The sequence below is a fragment of the Eschscholzia californica genome, unplaced genomic scaffold, assembly GCF_041429995.1.
Source record: "Eschscholzia californica isolate CP2 unplaced genomic scaffold, dmEscCali1.0.p SCAF_2, whole genome shotgun sequence".
Taxonomy (NCBI): domain Eukaryota; kingdom Viridiplantae; phylum Streptophyta; class Magnoliopsida; order Ranunculales; family Papaveraceae; genus Eschscholzia; species Eschscholzia californica.
In genome coordinates, this window is record NW_028238309.1 from 3716045 (window position 1) to 3738754 (window position 22710).

Sequence of the window (22710 nt, forward strand, 5' to 3'; positions counted from 1 at the left end):
GTGATTCGGAACACGGGGCGTCACAGCTCTCACTCTTTTTGTTTATTTGACACTTCTTCTTCACTGTTTTTCAACATCACCACCATAAGTTTGAGAAGATGGAGAGAGAGAGAGGGAGAGGGAGAGAGAGAATTAATGGTGGTGGCTGGAATGTATGGTTAGTGGTGGTCGGAAATTATGAAAATTATGGTGGTGATGGCCGGATATTATGGTGGTGATCGGTATTTGTGTGTGAAGGTAAGGTGGAGATGAAGACCAAGGGCTAAAATACAATCGTATTTTTTTGGACGGTAAAACAAATATCGCCCATAAGTCAATTTTAATTGACAAAGTCCTTATTGTGAAGATTTTCTTTTATTCCCCAAAGCCGCAGCCATGCCGAAAGTAGCTAGCTACCTTGTTTCTCATCCCGTCTATTAAGCGAGCCACATTAGAGTGAGACACAGAGAGAGGAAGAGAGAGTAATGGAGGGCGATGAATCAGAAATATACGACGGAATAAGAGCACAGTTTCCACTTTCCTTTGGGAAGGTTACAAAATCACAAACCCCACTTGAACTCATCCACAATACTACTCGCCGGAACCCTCTACCTTCTTCTTCATCTACTCCTACTCAACTTCCATCTATATCTTCCTCTTCCAAAGCCTGGTTGACCGATTTAAAGAACAAAAAACCTAACCCTAATTCTCACAAATCAGACTCTATTAATCAGAATTTTAACACAGAATCTAATGTTAAAGATTCGAACTTGGAAGGTAATGACGAAGATGAAGAGGGTGGTTTGGTTATTGGACCTCCTCGACCACCACCTCCTCCTCCTCAGGAAGATGAAGAGGAGGATGATGGTGGGATGATTGGACCTCCTCGACCACCACCCTCTTCCAATTTGGAAGATGAAGATGAAGACGATGATGATGATTCTGATGTTGAACCACATGATCAATATCGAATTCCTCTCAGTAACGAGATTGTACTTAAAGGGCATTCCAAGGTACTCTCTCTTTCTCTCTTGAAAAGTTTCATCTTTTATGCTTCTCCATGGAAATAATTACATAGAACTGTCAATTAGTAAAGGAAATATCTAGGGTTATATCAATTTTCGGTAACTGATAAGGCTTAGGGAGTTGTTTGAATTTCTTCCCCTTCAAAACCACAAAATGAGATTTATATGACTATGAGATTAATGGAAGTTTATCTTTCTCTTTGATTATGAGTCAAATTTTTCTGAATTACTTTTGATAATATTGGCAGGTTGTATCAGCTCTTGCTGTGGATCATACTGGTTCCAGGGTTCTCTCTGGTAGCTATGATTATACAGTCAAAATGTATGATTTTCAAGGAATGAATTCGAGGTTGGCGTCCTTTAGACAGATTGAACCTTCTGAAGGACACCAAGTTCGTAGTCTCAGTTGGAGTCCAACAGCAGATCGATTTTTGTGTGTTACCGGCTCAGCCCAGGCTAAGGTTCGTCCCCAAAAACGTTTCTTTCTATATACATTCTCATACGGTTAGAAAGTCATCACAGTGTTGCTTCCATGAAAATTTTCTCATTTTCCGAACGCTTTGTTACAGATTTATGATCGAGATGGTCTTACACTTGGGGAGTTTATAAAAGGAGATATGTATATTCGTGATTTAAAGAATACCAAGGGACATATCACTGGCTTAACTTGTGGAGAGTGGCATCCTAGGGCAAAAGAAACAGTCTTGACATCATCAGAAGATGGATCGTTGCGTATATGGGATGTATCTGATTTTAAAAGTCAGAAACAGGTACTGATACTTCCTACCCTTAATAGTCTTATAATCCGAAAATGTGAGCCTGTAGTTGGGCAATGCATCTTGTGGTTTTGGGACTTCCATATTTTATAAATACTATTACTAGTTGAAGTTTCTATGCATTTCCAACTGTTTTCGTTTTATCTAATGTAAAATCTAGAAGAACAACTTTGGGCGGAATATGTAATTAAGTAACTGGAAATTGTTTCAAAATTTATGTTACAATCCCTAAACTTACTACATGTTCAGCCGTGGCCCGTGGGGATGAACGAGTTAGGTCTTGTATTATCTAATTATTATAAGCATCCATCTACTCCAAACTACTCCTTCAAGTGTGATTGCTACTACGAATGTGGAATTATGTCAAACTAAATATGGTGATGGTCCAATGGGCAGGTCATCAAACCCAAGCTTGCGAGGCCAGGAAGAATCCCTGTTACCACATGCACTTGGAATCCGGATGGCAAAAGCATTGCTGCTGGTGTTGGAGATGGTTCGATTCAGGTACTTATTTCGTTGCTTCTTACTAGCTATAAGCTCGTAGCGAAAAATTGTACATTTCGGTATATATACATAGCTTAGTCTAGTTCCCCAAAATGCCTATAAGAAGCATTCTGCATTTTGAATCAGCTGGTTTCTTTATTTTAACAGATGTGGAACCTTAAGCCTGGGTGGGGAAGTAGACCTGATATCTACATTCAGAATGCGCACGAGGATGAGATTACTGGGCTTAAGTTTTCCAGTGACAGTCGAACTCTCTTGTCTAGAAGCACTGATTGCACAATGAAGGTAATCTTTGTTTTCTTTCATTCAAGCACACCTTTCTCACTGCTAATGTTTCATGATATGTTCCTGAAGCACTTATTCGCAATATTGTTTGTGAAATGTGACTAGGTCTGGGATTTGCGTCAAATGAAAGAACCTATTAAAGTATTTGAGGATCTTCCGAATAATTATGCTCAAACAAATGTTGCATTTAGTCCTGATGAGCAACTAATCTTAACTGGAACTTCTGTCAAAAGAGATACCACCAGTGGAGGTATGCTATGCTTCTATGACAGGACGAAACTTGAACTTGTTTCAAGAGTTGGAATATCTCCAACATGCAGTGTGATACAATGCGCGTGGCACCCCAAGCTGAATCAGGTAACATGATTGATCAAATTCTTTATATTCTACCATTCTACCAAAAGAACTTTTTTTCTAGAAATATCATAATCCGGCTTTTTTTTTGACAAAAACACTATAACACCATTAATAGTTCTCGTTAACGAGCTCGTTAAAGAGACAGTTTACTGCATTCGAAGGATATTCAAGGAACCCAACATACCAGAAGCATCACTCATTAGTCCGGCTATATTCCGTGTTAGTAAATTATAATTTTGTAATATCTCCGTACATCTGAACTGTTTTACTATTCAATGTAGAATAGAGTTACTTAGATAAGCTGATAGCACAACAAAAAAGATAGTCTATCGGTTTAATGGAAGAACTACAAACTGTTCACCTGGCTGAGGGTCAAGATAAAAGGGTCTGGAGGCACAACAAAAAAGATAGTCTGTCGGTAAATCAATGCTACTCTAGACTGACTAATGAGGAACACATCCTGGAAACACCTATCATCAATTCAATATGGAAAAGCAACGTCCCTCCAAGGGTTAGTTTCTTTGTTTGGACAGTAGCCCTCAACAGAACTCCCACTATTGATAACTTGAAACGTCGAGGCTTTTGCCTCACCAATAGATGCATTTTATGCAAGGAAGAGGAAGAGACCCTTGATCATCTCCTGTTAAGGTGTAAAGGTATACAAACCCTGTGGGACTATTTTATCTTCGCAGCCAACATTCAATGGTGCAAGCCTAATTGCATCCAGGACATGTTGTCGCAATGGGATGGGCTGTGGAAAAGGACACATAGGAAGGAAGTGTGGAGACTAATTCCGTCGGCAATCACTTGGAATATCTGGAAGGATAGAAACCACAAGGTCTTTAGAGAGGAGAATTTATCTACTTCAGTAGATGTGGACGACATTAAGGGAACTATCCTACTCTGGATTAAGTTCGATGAGAAATATAAACATGTAACTTATGCTGATTTAGTGAACAATTGGGAGGCATGGATGATGTGAGGAGTCTGTTCCCCTAGATCACCTTGCCTCCTTTTTTTTCTGTATAGTTTTCTATATATTCAATCTTACTTTCAAAAAAAAAAAATAAGCTGATAGCACAGAACTGAAGATATGGTTGAGGTTTATCTGAATAGTGTCTTGCTATATGTTTGAATATATAATGTGCCACAGGATTAGAACCCCAAGTTCTCTTGCTTTTATTCTTGACTATTGTTCTTATATGTTATTCTCCTGCATTGTTTCTTTAGGTTTTTGCCACTGTTGGTGATAAAAAGCAAGGAGGAACACACGTACTTTATGATCCATCTATTAGTGAAAAAGGAGCTCTTGTATGTGTTTCACGTGCACCGAGGAAGAAATCCATCGACGACTTTGTGGCAAAGCCTGTAATTCACAATCCACATGCACTACCCTTATTTAGAGATCAGCCTAGTCGGAAACGTGAAAGAGAGAAAGCATTGAAGGACCCAATAAAGTCACATAAGCCCGAGCTTCCCATGACAGGGCCAGGCTTCGGTGGAAGAGTTGGTACGACGAAAGGAAGTTTGTTGACTCAGTATCTTCTCAAGGTAAGGTTTATCGTGTTTCTTATACATTATATATTCTAGAAGAAGATGAAGATAACACATTTAAGAATCTTATCTCATGAACTTCATTGCAGCAAGGGGGAATGATTAAGGAGACGTGGATGGATGAGGATCCAAGAGAAGCTATCTTAAAATATGCTGATGTAGCAGCAAAAGATCCAAAGTTTATTGCTCCAGCATATGCAGAAACACAACCAGAAACAGTTTTTGCCAAGTCCGATTCGGAGGAGGAAGATAAATAACTTGGTGATAAGATTTTCAAGCCTCGTACGGGTAATTACAGGATTTAAATCTACAACATATACTGTTGTTTAATACTGGCTTGGATTTTGATTTTATATTTTTTCTGACAGCGTGCGACCTTAAGAATTAAATATATCACCAACTCCCAACTAAATTATATCTCTTCTTAGGTTAAGTGTTTGCATCAACGAAGTTCATATCACTTGTGGTTTTCTATTGCTTGTTTTGTTTCACGTTATTCATGTGTTGCGTTTTCTTATGGAAGTTTATACCTCTTGTCGAGACTTCATTTTTTTTTTTTTTTGGAAATGGTAACATTCGAACTCTGGTTTCTCCACTGAAGAGACAAACATGTTATGGCTCATCTAAAGTGAGCTTTACATCTCGTTGTTAGGTCATTTTAGCTCCTCTTATGTTTCTTCTTGGATTTAATAGCATTTCATGCGAGGGATTACGTCCACTTAATCAACCCACAAGAAAGACTCCGCAGTTTTTGTTTGCTTGCTCTTCATGAGCTTATCACTCCAACTTGTTATATACTAAATAGCGTTTCTTGTGCTAGGTGATTTGAAGAAATATAGTTCTCAAGTATGAAGCTTATTGATCATCCTCGTGCTGCATCGAGTTGGGTTAGAAGATTGTTCTTGGGATGAGGTTTGTTGCTTGTTTCAGCTCTAGATGATGTCCTCGTCTTTACAATAGGCTTTGGCTAGAGAGAAGTTCCCCAATAAAACTTGTATCGCACGGCTGTTGTAGAAGTTTCACTTACCCGTATCTTCGTATTTTGAAAAGGAAACGTTATATATGATACAATCTGTTTCATTATAAGAGTTTCGATGTCTTCCTATTTCGTGATCATTGTAGAAATTGTCTAGCAGGTTAAAATCTGCTGTGCTTCTGTTTCTTTCATAACAAATATATTTGTTGCCTAATTTTTCAGGGTTTTAGAGTGGTTAAGCTTTTTTCTCCATAAGCCAGAAACACATGCTTGGATGAAACCCCCATGAAAACCCTTGTCTAGTTCAGAAGGAATAAAAGTGTGTTATCTCATTTAAAGAACAGATGTGATGAGATGCTTTAAAACTACTGCAAATTAAAGTTAGACAATGAAGCTAATGCTGCTAAAGTAAGATGGGGAATGGATACAGAAATATCACTTGACTCGGTCTGTTTATGACGCCCCCGTCAACTCGGAGGTGTGAGAGAGGGGGTCGCATCCAGTCCCCCTCTCCCAAGGGGCCCCCACCCCCACGGGCCACGGGGAACTACAAATATATATGAAGATATTGTTCGTTCGCTCAACCAACTAAATACATTGTTAAGTGCGTCGATTTATTTGTTTAATCCTTAAACTACAAGGGAAAGCCACAAGGAACGAGTTCTCTTAAAAACATTTCTTTGCCCGACATCCACTCTTACATTTCTCAAAAGATTATAGATTACAGGGACAATGGTTCGTGTTGTTTTATTGGTTCAAAAGTTGTGCCACGCGGGTGATTCCAGCCAAAAATATTTCTTCGCAGTTTTTTTCCCATCTTCAATCAGAAGCACAGTAATTTTGTCAAGTCTTTGGCCCATAATGCCAGAAGTTCAATTTGGCCCATAATGCCAGAAGTTCAATTTCTCATGGAAAAATCGTATTTTGCAATCTTTTTCTTCATCAAATAAAACTATAAAAGTGTAAAGGAGATTTGAATTTTATATCACCCTAAGGTGTCGTTTGATGGTGGTGGCAGCGGTGGTGATTGTGGTGGAGGTATGGGTGGTGGTGGAAGTATGATGGTGACGCTGGTGGTGGGGTGGTGGAAGTACGGTGGTGGTGGATAAGTTATGCGAGTGATATTGACCGAATTATGGGCGGAGTAAAGGTGGTGGATAAGATATATAGGTGGTAATGATGGAGGTATGGTGGTGGTGGTAGTGGCATTGAAGGTACGGTGGTGGTGGTGGTGGTGGTGGAGCTACGAGGTGGTTGTTGTCGAGTTATGGTGGTGGCGGTACGAAGGTGGTTGTTAAGGTGTGGTGGTTGTAGTTGAAGTAGGGTGGTGGGGGAGGTGCAATGATTGTTGTGGTGGTGATGAGGGTAGAATGGTATGGTGGAAGTTTAGTTGTGGTAGTGGAACGGAAATTGACGAAAAAAAATCGTCAATGTTTCAAAGAAAAGTTACTTTACTTTGAAGTCACAAGTTAAAAATTTTAACTTTAAAAGAAAGTCAAATTTTAACTTGAAGTCAGTAATTTTTGCGTACCAAACTAACTTTTCGACTTTTTTACTTAAATAAGTAAAAAAAGTAACTTATTTTAGTGTTGCCAAACGACACCTAAATAATAGACTAATCATATGACTTGCCGAGAATAACCATGATTCCGTAGAAAACTCATGCAACCCAAAAGAGGTAAAGTTTCATAGAGTTCACAAAAACTCATCAACATTATTCACAATTAATTTGTCTCGATTATTTTCTTTAGTATGTGACATGTTCATTCGTTTTTAACATTATCATATTAGGGCCTGGCTAAAACATCGCACCGGATCCTCAAAGTCTCAACCACGCCACTGCGTCAAATGTGTAAGAGGAAGAGCAGCTGCTTATCTACCCATATATATCCAGGAATGTGGTTCCATAGATCCGGTCGGTTGCTCCTCATCAGCAGCTACTGGAGGAGAATTGAAAACTGCCCTAGCCCGAGGACTTGTTAGCGAGCTATTCCCTCTCTTATGCTCTGAGGCCTTGAAGTGGAGCGTGAATTCAACCTTATGTTCCTCTCATCACCCTTCCCTGCCAAATCGACTAGACGAGTTGACGCTAGAGAATGGTTTGCTTGTGGATACGAATGGAATCTAATAAGTCAAAGCCATGGTTCAAGTGAAAGTAAGGCTTGGAGGTAGGGGTATGAGGTGGGTTGTGGTTGATTCTTTCATCTATCCGATCCGCTGAATGAATATAATTGCATGGCTGTCTGACCTATTCTCCCTATTGAATTTTGTATTTTACATGGACTACAAGAGTCATTTATAAGACATTAATACATCGTGAAAAGATAATACAAAAATACATGAAAATCCATGAATTGAATAAATATTATAACAATCTGATTTTAAAACATCCTGAGCTCTTTAAAGCCGTATATCAACATTTAAAGACCATCCCAAGGACTTGCAAGTAATAGTATATATGCTTCGGAAAAACCTTTCAACAATCATAGGAATTACATGTCCAAGGCCCATAATGAAGACATTTCTTTTGCTCAAGTACAATTCCGATAGGTCTTTTGAATGTTCATTTTATTCATTTCTTATTATGGTAACATGGTCCTAGCAAAGACTGGGAAAACCCCTAGCTTACAGGCTTTACATCAAAACAAATAGTATAACTATCAAGCATGAAAATTTGCTTTGTGCATGATTATTAGGTTACAAATTTACAAAAAAATAAGAGATTGGAGTAAGGAAGGTCTTTAGACAAACACTGATCCACATTGCTCTAAAAGGATGGATCAGCGATATTCCAAATCAGAAACTATTCGCCGACAGGAATGCTTGAATTGAAACTACTTACTCCCGAGAGCTCTGAACTATTGTATATATGACATAGAGATATATATATATATAGAGAGAGAGAGAAAGAGATAGAAGATTTTACTTCGTTAAAACTGCTGATGCTCGTAGCAGGCAAGCCGTGAATCTGATAAAACCGTGAACAATTGTGTGTCAACAAGTAGCTGCAGCAAAGCAAAGATATCAATTGAGTTAGTAAAATATTCCTTCTCAAACTATATGGTAATTGGTAAATGATGAATAGAAGATCAATTGTCGTAGTCAAAATCGCAGTTATCGCGCCTAAGAATTCCGCACATTCGACCAACTTGATTTGGGGTTTGCATATAAGGTGCAAGCTAGAGTTCAGTTGGGGCTCAGGATTAGTATTAGCCGGTGCCGGATCATTGAGCTAATCTCATGTCCGACACAATTCCCATGAGTTGTCTCTAGCTATCAAAGATATACAGTTTATCCATTAGGAGTATATAATCACTAATTTTGGGCCACACCCAACCGGCACAATACCAAGAGATAGCCAATACCTTGTAGTTTGAGCCGGTGTGGAAACCGGGGAATTAAATTTCAAAACATTTAGGCCAAAATGACCAAAATATTTCCATTTCCATGCCTACTGCAATTTCCAACTAAGCCAAAATTAAATCCTTTCTCTTAACAATGTCTGATCATGGAATTAAGATTGCCGAAATGACTGAAATATTTCTATTTTCATGCCTACCTAAATTTCCACCGAAACCGAAATTTCATTCCTTGGTGGAATCATTTAAAAGAAGAGGCGAAGAGCTAAAGAGGAAACATAACTAAAACATAAGGTACAGATGGGAATATAAAATACCTTGATAAAGGGGCGGTCCCTACTGGGAAAGGAGTCGATAAAACTCTCCTTAAGAAGCAAAGAAACCTGTAAGAAAGTGAATCATCAGGCATTACTTGTCTCCGAAATGGCGAAAAGCAATACAAAATGACTGCTAAGTCGCAATATTTCACTAATCAAGGAAACAAAATGATGCAGCCCTATATTTGATAGCTAAACTTATCCATACCCTGTCATTATTTGATTGTACACTTGTTATCGTATGAGATCGGAAATCCGCACAAAGGGACTCCAAGTAGTTTCGCATGACGTCCAAAAATTGCGCAGCAGCTTCGGCCTGAGACATTGTGTAAAGAGATCAGCTTTGAAACGGAATATAGAACGAAAATGCACATATATGAGGGATCAATATGCAAAAATAAGGCTTTCTATAAATCTAGTATAATGTCTTGTAAGTGTTAGATACTTAAGAATCAGAACCATGAATATTTCACTACTGATCGAGTCAGCACTAAACAACATTCTAAGGGTTTTGCTCAAGAATTAAAGTCTCCCTTCGATGTCAGTTAATACTTGGTAGAAAACCCAGACTTCCCAACTATTACATTTCAGTACAGTAGTACTACCGAACCACACTAATACGAACCAAACAAAAGATTCAGTTTCTTCATGTATCTAACAAATCAGAAATGAAATATTTGAACCCTCGACCCATCATTTCGAAAATAAACATAATGTGAGGTTATTTTCCAAAAGATGCATGCAAATCATTTTAGAGTTATAGTCAACAAGGTAGGCAGATACTTGAAATTTACGACACTTGCTACAGATACAGTTCGACAGGTATGTAGTTCGTACAAAGAGAAAAAAAGCAAATAACTTCATTAACGACTACAAAGAAGATAAACCACAACTCAATAGGCTTACTAGTTACTAGTGGAGCACACTAGACGAAAGAAATCTAGGGAAAAAATTGAAGAAGCAAAGTAGACTATGAGAAATTTTGACAAACATAATACTTGAAAAGCCCTAAGAAACAAATTAAGACAATTGTAAGGATAATCCATAGATTAGTGCCATGGCTAAGCTTAAAGATCGGGAAAACTATCACCTGCACTTCGTTACACTTATATACAGGATTCCTTTGAGCTACAGAGTTTTGACAAGATAGTTTAGCATGGACTGGTCCCAGTTCAGAAAGAAGCTCTCTACGTCGAGGGAGTGGTGGCAAGTAACACATCTTCACCTGCATGGTCCACATGAAGAAATAAGAGACTTCTATGGCAAGAGCTTAGGTCACAAGATTTTGCTGCCAGAGCCTTTCAGGGGTCACCTAAGGTTTGATCATTCCTGAGGATGATATCCTCATCAAATAGAATCTCATCAGTAGCGGGATATATTAAAGTGAAGTTATGGCTTAGTTGAAAAATGCAACAAAACTTTAATGGGCAAACAAGTTCTGATATCCGGTGTGAGTTTTTCGATGATATAAAATGTCGGATAATAGTACCAACAAAAGTCAGCTTTTAGGTTGCTTGTGACATTTGGATCCTGAAAAGATGTTTTGCTTTCTATCTATTTATAATGAAACCTCTACATGGACACCAGTAACGGAATAGTTATTTTTGTGTCTAATTCTCGTCAAGTAAGGTAGAACCTTTTCAATTCAACATTTCTTATTTTATTAGTTTTCCGTCATTCTTTGGGAAAAAATTATTTATAAGTAATAGTAATTATAGAGTAAGCAGTTAGACAAACATAGGCCACCATGGACCGAACGTAGGCAGGCCAAAGACAGAAGGATAAAAAAACGTACAAACCTGGTCCTTGTACAGATTCACGTTAATAAGGTTGGAAGTTTTCATCTTCAGGGAAGCTGGTTTATGTTGTATGCCGACCTACAAAATAATAGATTTAAAAACTTGCTTCAATTTTAAGGACGAGGGCCTGATAGTGCATGTAAATATAGAAGCAACAAACTCACAACGCCAAGTAACTGATTTATTTCTCATCCATCATTTAGGTACTTTTTTTTTGAAATCTATTTAGGTAATTCCGAAAAGGAACCAAAGCATCATATAGAGGTGAAAATATGTTTTTACCGTCCTGTGAGTTGAACAAAAGTTGGCTGCAAAAGAAAAGCGAAATAGCAATTTGCAATAGCCCGTAATTACTGCAAGCAAGCAGTTAGTAAAAGATTGTTTTAATGTGTTAGCGGAACCGTCAGTGTTCCACAAACATTCATATGGAAATAGAATCTTCGAAGGTGTTATGAAGTATGAACAACTTGATACATAATGAATGGAAATTTTTAATTTAAGAGTAGCAGAGATAAAATATTACGTGCAGTCACTAAATCAACCAAGAACGAGAGTACGGCATTTAATAACTCACAAGGAAAGGGACGGGTGCGTCAAGAAAATCAAGCATGCTTCTGGGTAGAACCTGCAAAAATAATAAGTTACCCCATGTGGTTTTTTGTTGCTTCTACAACAGAGAGTCAGGAAAGTCAAAATAGCGAGGTAGGAAAAACCTCATCCAGGACAAAAGAGAAACAAACCCTAGGTGAAAGCAATGGAATTTATGGAGTATCCAGTACATAAAAGATCTGGTCGGATAACCGACTGTATCTATTTTTCAGTCCATGAGGTAAGTTTCGGATGCTTTCCTTTTTAGATCTTTACTTTTTTTTTTTTTGAGAAATCGACAACGATCTACGTTAGTCGTTACAAGGCATTGATACATCACGAAGATGTGATAAGCACAAACCGCCTAAGTTAAACTTACATCTTTACTTGGAATAGAGGTTTTTCCTATTTTGACATGCTAAACCAAACAGAGAAATGTAATCAGTTTTGGTCCTCATTTACATTAGTTTGTACGCCTATGACTGTACATTTAGCCTTCATGAATCTCTAATCTATACACTCGTGTTTGTGAGACGTTACAGTAACTCGATTAGAGCCCAGATTATTGTTGTGTCAGTATAATGGTTTTAACATCTAATGAAGATCCCTTGATGCGTAAGCATCTTGTTTTTTAAAACACTGATAAACTACATACTCATATATACTTATAATATATCTATTATATTAAAACAGACCAGTCGATTACATGGAAGATAAGTCCAACCGTCCATTTTATTGGAGAGTTTGATAAAGATCACATCCGGCTGCTAGTATAATTCCCTCTTTATGTAAATCGACTCAACATAGAGGGGTAGTAGTGTCAATAATTAATTATTTTTTTGTAAATACCAATAGGTTAGGATATCCCTAAATAACTACTGGCCTACATTTCTTCTCATTCTACTTTTCTTTCTCACGGTTTATCCAACGTATCTTCCCTAAAATCGGTTACTGGGATATCTCCCCACTAAATCTGTTATTGGGTTCTCTAAACTACATAAATCAGTTGCCCTCAACTGCACATATATTTTTCTCCACTAATGTTGGAATATAATAATGAAGATTACTAAAATGATTGAAGTGTTAATTTGAAGAGAAAAGAAGGTTATACTTGCTCCATGCTATCAAACTTACTGGAAGCAATAAACTCTGCCACTGAAAAGGACGAATCAAGGGAATCAGTGATAGAACCACAGCTGACAACACTCCCTGCATCAGATGATAGGACAACGCGATAAGTTGGTAAAATAAATCAAGATCGTATTTCATCGAGCAGAAAACGACAGTAACAAACATATGTTTCTTATAGGTCATAAGAACTTCTGACTTCCAAAAGGACACAAGAAGCTTAAGAATAGATTATATAAAGCAAGGAGAAGTGACATAATTGACTAACTTACTAAATTTGGGCAAACCACTACTACTTGTTTTTCCAACAAGACGCCTGAAAATAATGCCAAAACCTGAAACACATAAAATTTAATCACACAAGCAAACCTATCATTTATTAGAGGTATCAGACCATCAATACTTCAAACATATCTGGAATTTTCCTGAGGAAAGATACTAGTACGCCAAAAGGAATTAACATATACGTCAGCAAATGATTCTAATTTAATTAATAACACTAAACTGCTGATGTAGAAACAACCTTAAAGTCGGCGCAGAAAATATAGAGATTCAAAGAAAAGTGATGAACAAGAAACAGGAGAGGAGGATTTGACGCCACAAGGTTTTCTGTGCCATAAATTTTACTGAAACATAGGAGCCTTTCTAAGTGTAGGGAATTTGGCGTGAAGATAAATTCACAATTCACAACTACAAGGTACATATGGCCAACCAGAGTTAGTTTGCATAATATAAACCTCATTTATATATTATTGACGGAGTAGACCAGGACTATAAAAAAGTAATAGGTTTTTCTTGACAAAGTTATTGGTCAGAGACGCTCATCTCAGCATTCCATCACTGACATTTCCACTAAGACACTAGCAAAGCTTATATCTTAACGTGTGCTCATTGTCGGTTCGAACGATATTTATGATCTAGGCATCCACCATTCCACCGGAAAGGGAATATAGTGTTGAAGTTCGACTTCCTCGCGTTTTCCCTTATTTGTGCATTGGGGAATAAGTAAACAATAAAGTACAAGATCGACAGAATTAACCTCAATAAATGTTGTACAAAGGTTTTGAGTTCTTAACCAAGAAATATAACAAGAGTAAAATGTGAAAAAAATATTACACTTTCAAGTGATAGAACTCGGCAAAGTGTAGCTATGGTCCATAATGACAGTGCCATAGCTTCCTCAGCAACAGCTAGTCTTGCATTAACCTTATCCCGATACACCACCATCAGTATTTCAGCAAATAAAAGCAAATGACAACCAGTGCCTAACTGGAGATGAGCAATCATCATACCTCAGCTGCTAAAGAATCCTGCAGTTTTATATCAGAAGAGTTTTCGGATAAGCCAAGGGCAGAGACTGCAGGTCGTCTGTACGTGATGGCTTGCAGATGATCCACTGGATGAAAAACTATTTCACTTCCTCGTGATGGAAGAGGCAGAGAATGATAACCACAAATAATTTGTAGCAAATCATTTTTGTGCTCCTAAAAAGGAAAGAAGACAACTTTAAAAATTAAAGAGGGTATCGCCCCTAAGAGCATCTCAAATGCACAAATTATCTGGCAAAAATATCTTCACAATTTAAGTAGGAAAGGGAAAAAAACCCTTTGGTCCATACTAGTTTATCTATCTTCTTTGAATATGAATCACTTAATTATTTGCCAGCTTTCAAAAAATGATATAAAATTATAAAGAAAAGGTGAGTCTAGTTAAACTTATGGGAAAGATGGAGGTCCTCTTCATGAGACTCATGACCTCAAAAAGATGTCACCCCTTTCACAAATGCCAACATCAGCCTCCGACTGGCTTGAAGTGAATTAAGACCTAAACACTAAACCGTGTGTTTCCTAATGGCCTTAAAGTTGTGCCATTCAAGAAGCCTAAATCAATCATCAAATATGGCTCAAGGGTCAAGATAAAAAGTACCCTGGCCCAGTTCATTATCACATCAACCCCGCTATTCTTGTCGTTCTCATTAAGAACTTCCTCATCTTCATCATCTGACCCTGTGCTTCTTACTGAACTGCCAAAACACAAAACACAATTAGTATATTTCAAGGGGGGAAAAATTACAATATAGTTGAAACATAGAAAACTTGTACAATTAGATGCTGGCCAAGTGAATAAACTTTTTAGAGTACAACAAAGTTAACTGCGCCCAATCTTAACAGGAGGTTATGATCTTGACATTGTATAAATCAATGCCCAGTGCCAAGTGGCAACCATATCACAAATGCCCTAATGAAGCAAAGGAGAGGTCCTCTACCTGAACAAAGATTCAGAACTTCCAGCGCTCTCCATTGTCCGACTCTTAGAGAAGAAAAACCCAACTTCTGGTGAAGTCTGACTGTTTCCATAACTTCCATTAGTTCTTTCAAATCCATCACAACGAGTTTCTGAAGTCTCAGATGCACCATCATCATAGTACTGGCAGTCTTTTCTGTTAAAACTGTCTATTTCTCTTGACTGAGAAGAATCTGAAGCTTCTGTAACAGAAATACTTTCAGGACTATGAGGTTTAACTGAGAAGGAAGGAACCTCATCATCTGATATAAGGCCTGCTGCAGCTGCTGTAAGGGCTACTGCACTGTCAAGAGGTATAACAGAAGCTTCCCAATCTGTAGAACAATCCCTATTAGGAGAGTCACTATCCTCGCTTGTTTCTTCTTGTGACTTTGTAATTAGCGATACAGGGTCGGTAAGAGCCACCTCACTAACAAACTCAGTTATCCTATTCAAGCGTTCCTGCGTGATGATACTGCATCAGTGGAAGCAAAACATATTGGTTACATTCTGAACATAAACAGCGACAAAAGTTTATGACATTATTTAAATACAAATATACTTCACAAGAACGGATTTAGAGAGAACCATTTAGTAGAATTAATGCAAACCTGTTCAACATTGCATAGTGTAACTCAAAAAAAGGAACTCTGGTAAGTAGACAGTAACAGCGAGGTGCAGAAACCAAAAATCGGTACAGACGTCCGGAAGATTGCGAAAGTGGTGATACAACACCTACAGGTGGCCTCTGAACAATTTCTTGTACGTGTAAGCAAACACCATACACGGTTGCATTATCTGCCACCTGATCAGAGTCCAACATGCCAAAATCAATATCACATAAGATGTAAATGAGAACACATAGTCGTCCTAGTTTTAAACTTTTTACAAGCTAAACAGAGTAAATGATATATATGTACACGTATATATATGAGAGAGAGAGAGAACAGATAGAAACCAAGTCATGTCGTGACAACGATCTAATACTAAAATAACCCTCTTATCAACTTAAAATGACCATCATGCTAGAATACAAATGTTAAACTGGGAACATAAGTTGTAATAATCACCATGAACATATCTTTGCGTCATTCTGTAATCCATCTACCAAAATCGGACTACAGAACCAACTATTCTTGCAAACCAGAGGCATATAAATTCTTAAGTTACCGTCTAATAAATACAATATGCAAAGAAAAGAATATTATGCAGTAGAGACCATTGACAGTTCAAATGTGATGTATAAATTAACGGCGGTCATTTGGGACACAATGAGGTACTTATTACCAACAATATCAATAAGAAACAATATGCATACTGCATACTACCTTGAAGGAAAAAATAAATGACATATCATCTCTCCCCAGATGCTCCTGTAGTTACCAAAAAAAGGAAGAAAGGCATTGATGAGAAGGGAAATAAAATTTAGGATATAACCAAAGTTAACGCTACACTACCTGTCCATAGACTACTCTATTTAGATCACTCAACGACGGGGTTCTCTCCATTAACCGGGCCTGCATCATTTTTCAAGACAATCAAATAGTGAAATTTTCTAAGCTTCGGAGACAAAAATATATCCAGCAAAAGGCGTCAGGGTCTCGCAACATATCAACATCAGTATATCAAATACAATTTACTCGTCTCACACCTTCTACAATCATGGCGAACAACCAGTTTTACATTGTTGGGCTCGGGACTAGAGTCCTGCTTGCACTGGGCCAAGTCTGGGGCCAGGAAAGGAACTCAGGACTCAGAAATCACTTAACCACGCAACCAGGGAAGTTTCTTTTTTTCTCATATACATACTTATATACATAAGTTAACACGAACATAGCAGTTCCCACATGGAAAAAGAAACTTCCAATACTATTCCATGTTCATTAAAGAAAATGTCAACTTGATCGAGTTCATCAAATATGGCTCAGGCTACAGGAAAATCCAAGCTATTCATTATTCAAAAGTTCGACTACATAGTGCATCTAATAAAATTATGCCTTTTCTCAAAAACAAATGAGAGAATAAAACCATATTGTACGTAATAGTCACTTGGTACAATCTTTCATATAAGAAAAACTGTGTCTATCTTTTAAAAGGGTTTTCTCATAGAATACATACAAATCTTCGACGTTTCTTAAGCTGTTAACAACACAGATATTAGACCATTATGTAGTTGTGTCATATTCAACCATATCTCTTTTTTACTTGTGAGTGTTTGATATTCAATAACTCGTCAATTCTACTATATAAAGCATAAAAGAATGCCAGTGACCATATATAGAGAGAGACTAGAATTTGAATCATGAATTCCTCAAAATGTCTTGTTTCAACTATGACTATGGGACCAAAAGGGTACGCTTCACAGTGAAGTGTATTAGACTGAGGAGGACATATTTTAAACTATAATCTTTAATCAATTGAGTACACATTTAGGAAACTGATGGTAAAATGCTAGAAGCTAACTCGTATGCTCTTAGTATAAAAGCAGGTTTATTAAAGTGGGGTAACTGGCTAACTGCTGCAGTCCTTTTTTTTGTGCGTGTTCTTTGATTTTTATCACTCGGTCATTTTTCAAATAGAAACAATATGTTTGCAATGTAAGGACAGGAAGAACTTAGACTTAAAGGTCTTTTGTATCATCAAGCATTGCATTAGCTACTGCAGAAGTACATTAAATCCAATAATATCAAGAGAGGGGATCTTCTTTACCAGACCTTAACACCTTCAGGGAAACAGAAGGAAGGTAAATCCTTAGGACGGATAGCTAATCTCTTCCTAGGTGGATATTTGAAAAGAATCTGAAAGATAACAAACATAAAAAAGATTGGAATCAGGTACTCTTCTAAACGTGTTACAGCAAAACACCTATTTACCAGTCACAACCATTAGCATCGCAGATATCATACACTTTCTTTTACCATCTCAAAAATTATTTGCGTTTCAATAAAATCTGTAACCTGAGGAGTATAATTTTCACATGCATCATATGGTTTATCAGTTATGCTTACAAAACATGGTTAAACTCCACCTCTGAAAAAAAGGGACCTGCATAACTCTTTAAACTTCAACTAATAAATTGCAAAATTGGGAATTCAAATCATTTGGTATACCTATAAATTATAAATATACATATAGTGAAGCACGGCAGCCAACAGGAAATATGTATGTGAACTAAGCGTAACTAGTTGCGAAGGCAAAATACGACACGATCAACACATGTCTTCAATGATGAGTAAAACTTAAAGTTATAATAGAATTGACCTGAGGCTCTAGCGTTGGAATTGAAGGTCCACCATATTGTAGCATATTGGGATCCATCCTATCAGATTTTTGCATCTCTAACTCCCACTTCCTCCTTTTGGCAAATGCATCCTCAACTGCCTCGAGATTAGAACCTGAATGAAGACCCACCACGACGAAATGTTCAAATAGCAAGGTGGGCTCCTTATATTTTGAAAGATCCTACAACACAGTCTAGTATGAGCTACTTCACACATATATTAATGAAACAAAAACAGCTTTTACATAAAAGTTGACAGACAAAACTTTTATTTCCATATACCCGCCAGAACGAAACAAATGAACTATGCACCATAAATGTACATGCAAAAGAGACATGATTAAAAGTGAAACCCCAAAGAGCACCTATAATCAAGAAGAGGGGAAAGAAGAAGAGAGAAAATTCTAAGCATCAGCATGTTAAGTTGTTAAGTACCAATTGACGCTATGGTTTAGGAAGTCTAGGCTAGTCAGTTCTATATTGACCACTAGTTCAGCAAGGTTAATGAATATAGTGCAGTTCCTTTTTACGATAATTATTTATAATATCTACTCAATAAGATATGTTGTAGAGCTCGGGGAGAACAAAGAAGACTCTTGAAGTTCGCAGGCAATATAAGAAAAGGAAAAATAGCAAAAATAAAGAAACGAATATCTACAAGAAAGAAAGTAAACGCCACATACCGAGGTTTTCGAGTGAAGCTGATACCACTGGCGCTTTTGATTTGCCAAAACCTCTGGATTAAAAAACCAAGGCCCCCGACTTTCATCTGCACTACTACCCCATTGCCAAGCTTTTTGTATATGAGTCTTCAACTTCTGGAAACTATTACTACGTTTATGCCCAGACGGTATTAATTCACTTTTAACACGTCTATGACCAGGTGGGACTACAGGTAACATATTCGCACTTCCTGTATATACTGTAGTTTTTGATACACCTGGTGAAACCACTCTAACCTTCTCCCCAGAAATCTGATGTATCGCCCCACATTCTGTCGGAGGAAGAGCACCATCAACATCCACCTCTAACTTCGTTTCCGTTGTAAGTCTTCCACTGTCATTGACGTCCTCCTCTCCCTTTTTATCCATGGCATCTTTTAGATCATCATTTGAATCTGCATTTTCTTTTGTTTCCACTGAAACACTTACATTATCATTCAAAGCCACGTCTTCCTTTATTTCCATTGTAACACTTTGATCACCATCTGAATCTTGATTTGTCTCAGCTATGAAGCTCCGATCGTCATTCAAGTCTACAACTTCTTTTCTTTCAAGTGTAACACTTTGAGCATCATCTGAATCGTGATTTGTTTCGACTCTGAGGCTTCGATCATCGGTTGAGTCTTTTGTTTCAAATGTAACACTTTGATCGTCATCTGAATCTTGATTTGTCTCCACTATAAGGCTTCGGTCATCATTCGAGTCCACAATTTCTTTTCTTTCATGTGTCACACTTTGAGCATCATCTGAATCTGAATCTTGATTTATTTCCACTCTGGGGCTTTCATCATCATTTGACTCTACAACTTCTTTTGTTTCAAGTGTAACACATTGATCATCATTTGAATCTTCCTTTGTTTCAACTGTGACGCTATGATCGTCGTTCGAGTCTACAACTTCTTTTGTTTCAAGTGTAACACTTTGATCATCATCTGAATCTTCCTTTATTTCAACCGTGACGCTACGATCATCATTTGAGTCTACAACTTCTTTTGTTTCCAGAGAAACACCTTGATTATCATTTAAACCCAAGTGTTCGTTTGTTTTCACTAAAACACTTCGATCATCGCCTGAATACACATAATCCCTTGGTTCCGTTGTATCATCAACCGAATCCACTTCTTCCCTTGTTTCCATTGTAACAGTCTGATCATCATTTGAACCCACATCTTCCTTCACGTCCACAGAGACATTTCGATCATCGGCCAAATCCACATATTCCTTTGTTTCCATTGTAAATCCTAACTTATCATTCAAACCCACATCTTCCTTTTCTCCATAACTAATAAAATACGAATTAGTTAAAAATAATTAATTAGATAAGACACCATAATTCACAATTGAAAAACATCAATCTCTCTCTCTAATAAAATCTCTAAGTAGCATTTTATCAAACAGTTTATGCACAATTATTACAACAATGCTTTTTGAGAAATTTCAAGATGTCCCCATTAATTAAAACCCAAATTTGAAGAACTTACTGCATAGATGGTTCAGAATCAAGAACTAAGAAGCATCAATTGCCAAAATTTTACTTTTTTTTCCTTCCCCTGTTTTCCAAGATATCAGAATCAGTAATTCGATCAATAAAAGTGGAAGGAGAAGAAATGAGAGACTTACTATATACTATGAGAAGATCATGAACGATAGACCCATCTACAATTGATGAACGCCATTATACAATTCCATCTAAAGCTCCGTTCACCATCACCATGATCAGAAATTAGGATTTCGTTAGAGAGAGAAGGGGAAGAGACAGGGGGAAGGGGAAGAGACAGGGGGAAGGGGAAGAACGTGGGACCCCCAAAAGGAAGTTGCTTGGCTACGTGTAAAGCAGAGAAGAGACTGATTTGGTGCGAAATAGAATTGCGTTATTTCTATTTGGCTCCCATTTGTGAGCAATTAGAAAATTTGACACTCCTATTTGTTCAATGTTGTTAAAGGTGGGTGATTTAGGAAAATAAGAAAAAATTTCGGGAAATAAAATATCAAAGGGTGGAAAACTAAAAATGTTCTCCAAACACACCCTCCCTTTAAGTCGTCAGTATAGTCATCGGCTGCTTGTTCGAATGTCTCATCTCCCTTCCTCTCTACTATGCGTTCTTTCTTGTTTCTTCTTTCTCTCTCCATCTTCCTCTCTCCTCTCTTTCTTATTTGTCTCTCTCCATCGATTTCGTCTGGAAATCAGAAATCCAAGGTCAAGGGGCTCCTCCCTTTTGCCATAGATAGATAGAGAAGAGAGAGAAAAAGGAAGATGAGAGAGGAAGAAGTATCGTCGGATATGGTGGAAGTATCACCAGAACTTGTAGTGGAGATCGTCGGAGTTGATGGTGGTGGTGGGAGAGGAAAAGCGGGAAGAAAGCTTTAAGTGTTTGGAGGAAACAAAAAGTTCTAAAAAAATTTTGTTTCCACCAAATCTTTGTACCGTGGAAAATTTCTTTATTTCCCCAAATCACCCATCTTGTTAAACTTTCCTTTCGTGTTATTCTTTATTTTTAAAGTTTTTCTCCATCTCGTTCTTCTTTTGTCGTCGACGAAAATGGTCGTTGATAGACAGTCGACCCCCTGTCATTAATCTCCATCACATTTTTTTCATATCTCATCTTTATCTTAATCATCTTGTTCTATCCCACAACCACCACCATCCACCATCATCAACTTTCTGCCTCTCAAATAACTGGAACAAAAATCGAAGTTTTAAAATCAAAAATTAAAATCAGCAAAAACTATAGTCTTTAGAAGACCAGACTAGACCTAACTCATTTGAGAGTGTTTTTTTTTTCTTATTTTGGAATTCTCACAAATTTGCCTGAACTTTCCCTTGTTATAGCACTAACTCATTTCGCACAACCTAAAATCGATCAGTTCGAAAGGAAACACTAGAAACATGGCGAAAGATACATGTGATCAGCTCTCGGTCTCGATTCCAAGAGAACAGACAGAGGCAAGTAAAGACAAAAGATGATGGCTAAACTTAACAATGCCCTGTGAAACTAGACCAGTCCAAAATCTTTTCAACTTCATCGATTTTATAGGGGCGTGAAATAATTTTCTTATTTCTTCAACTATATATAGCTAAAACTTTAAAGTCACATATCTAATTTCTCTTTTTAAGTTTGATTTTATATGCGTTAAAACATTGAAGCCTTTGGAGTTAACATAGTCTCCGAAGCTTCTCTTTCTTTCTCTAAACTCGTCACTATACACATCAAAATTAAGTAATCTTGGTAGATTTGATTTGAGTTATGGTTAAATGGTATAATCAAACCAATATTTGGTAAAAAAAAATCAATGGGTTCGAATTGATTTTGATTCACGAACTCGGTTGATACCAACCACTACTCAAAGAGACACTTGGACTAATAAGGTCGAATCAATTTCGTGAACCAAAACCAATTCAACCCAACCGAATGGTGGGTGCTAATCCGTCGAGTTCAGGCGGGATGTCAGATAACACTTCAGAAACTAAACCCGACCCGTCTATATTTCATCGGGTCGGTTTGGTTGAATTTTTATCGCATTTTAGTGCCCATGACGGACTCGGGTGCCCGAGACAGATTTTCATTTTCTTAGACTCTTTTTCCACCCTTATTCGATGCACTTTGACACAAGTGTTGGACACCAATAAAAAGCTTCCCAAGTCACATTGTCGGAAATGACGATGTATTTGGGCATTCAGTTGAAACTGGGTTCTAATTGAGCCCCATTTAGTTACAGTATCCAGGTTGGGATATCATGTTAAGAACTGTCAATTGAAAGTTTTAGATATGTACCCCAC

The 22710-nt window shown here is 37.5% G+C and overlaps 2 protein-coding genes across 6 annotated transcripts; one reads left to right on the forward strand and one right to left on the reverse strand.

The window, feature by feature from the left end:
• The first annotated feature begins 440 nt into the window (after positions 1 to 440).
• LOC147555368 (Transducin/WD40 repeat-like superfamily protein) lies at positions 441 to 5670 on the forward strand. The gene is made up of 9 exons (XM_086662886.1): positions 441 to 992; positions 1253 to 1465; positions 1574 to 1774; positions 2177 to 2284; positions 2432 to 2569; positions 2675 to 2926; positions 4157 to 4477; positions 4570 to 4768; positions 5301 to 5670. The coding sequence occupies exons 1-8, from the start codon at positions 465 to 467 to the stop codon at positions 4735 to 4737; spliced, it is 1929 nt and encodes a 642-aa protein (XP_086519012.1). The 5' UTR covers positions 441 to 464; the 3' UTR covers positions 4738 to 4768; positions 5301 to 5670.
• A 1503-nt stretch (positions 5671 to 7173) lies between these two features.
• Positions 7174 to 20805, reverse strand: LOC147555369 (DENN (AEX-3) domain-containing protein). Of its 5 annotated transcripts, none has more exons than XM_086662892.1 (21): positions 20553 to 20799; positions 20414 to 20482; positions 18894 to 20214; positions 18192 to 18392; positions 17645 to 17728; positions 16388 to 16447; positions 16259 to 16303; positions 15542 to 15735; positions 14914 to 15405; positions 14574 to 14670; positions 13940 to 14131; positions 13764 to 13853; positions 12920 to 12982; positions 12654 to 12728; positions 11506 to 11556; positions 10932 to 11009; positions 10223 to 10357; positions 9341 to 9448; positions 9133 to 9198; positions 8383 to 8461; positions 7174 to 7560 (listed from the first exon to the last, which is right to left on the reverse strand). In XM_086662892.1, exons 2-20 carry the CDS (start codon positions 20416 to 20418, stop codon positions 8387 to 8389), a joined length of 3432 nt encoding a protein of 1143 aa, XP_086519018.1. In that variant the 5' UTR covers positions 20419 to 20482; positions 20553 to 20799; the 3' UTR covers positions 7174 to 7560; positions 8383 to 8386. The 5 variants fall into 5 exon arrangements, with proteins under 5 accessions (XP_086519018.1, XP_086519019.1, XP_086519020.1 ...); XM_086662893.1 differs by having other exon boundaries at positions 7174 to 7580; XM_086662894.1 differs by having other exon boundaries at positions 7174 to 7661.
• Between the last annotated feature and the right edge of the window lie 1905 nt (positions 20806 to 22710).

Bases quoted from the DNA above. Each gene is read 5' to 3' on its own strand.
- LOC147555369 (XM_086662892.1), bottom strand. The intron at 17,729-18,191 runs GTCAATTCTATT...GTTATCTTTCAG, and splicing joins TTCCAACGCTAGAGCCTCAG to ATTCTTTTCAAATATCCACC. The intron at 12,983-13,763 runs GTAATATTTTTT...TATGTGTTTCAG, and splicing joins GAGTTCTATCACTTGAAAGT to GTTTTGGCATTATTTTCAGG.
- LOC147555368 (XM_086662886.1), top strand. From the start codon at position 465: ATGGAGGGCGATGAATCAGAAATATACGACGGAATAAGAGCACAGTTT. The intron at 1,775-2,176 runs GTACTGATACTT...TCCAATGGGCAG, and splicing joins ATTTTAAAAGTCAGAAACAG to GTCATCAAACCCAAGCTTGC. The intron at 2,927-4,156 runs GTAACATGATTG...TTGTTTCTTTAG, and splicing joins GGCACCCCAAGCTGAATCAG to GTTTTTGCCACTGTTGGTGA.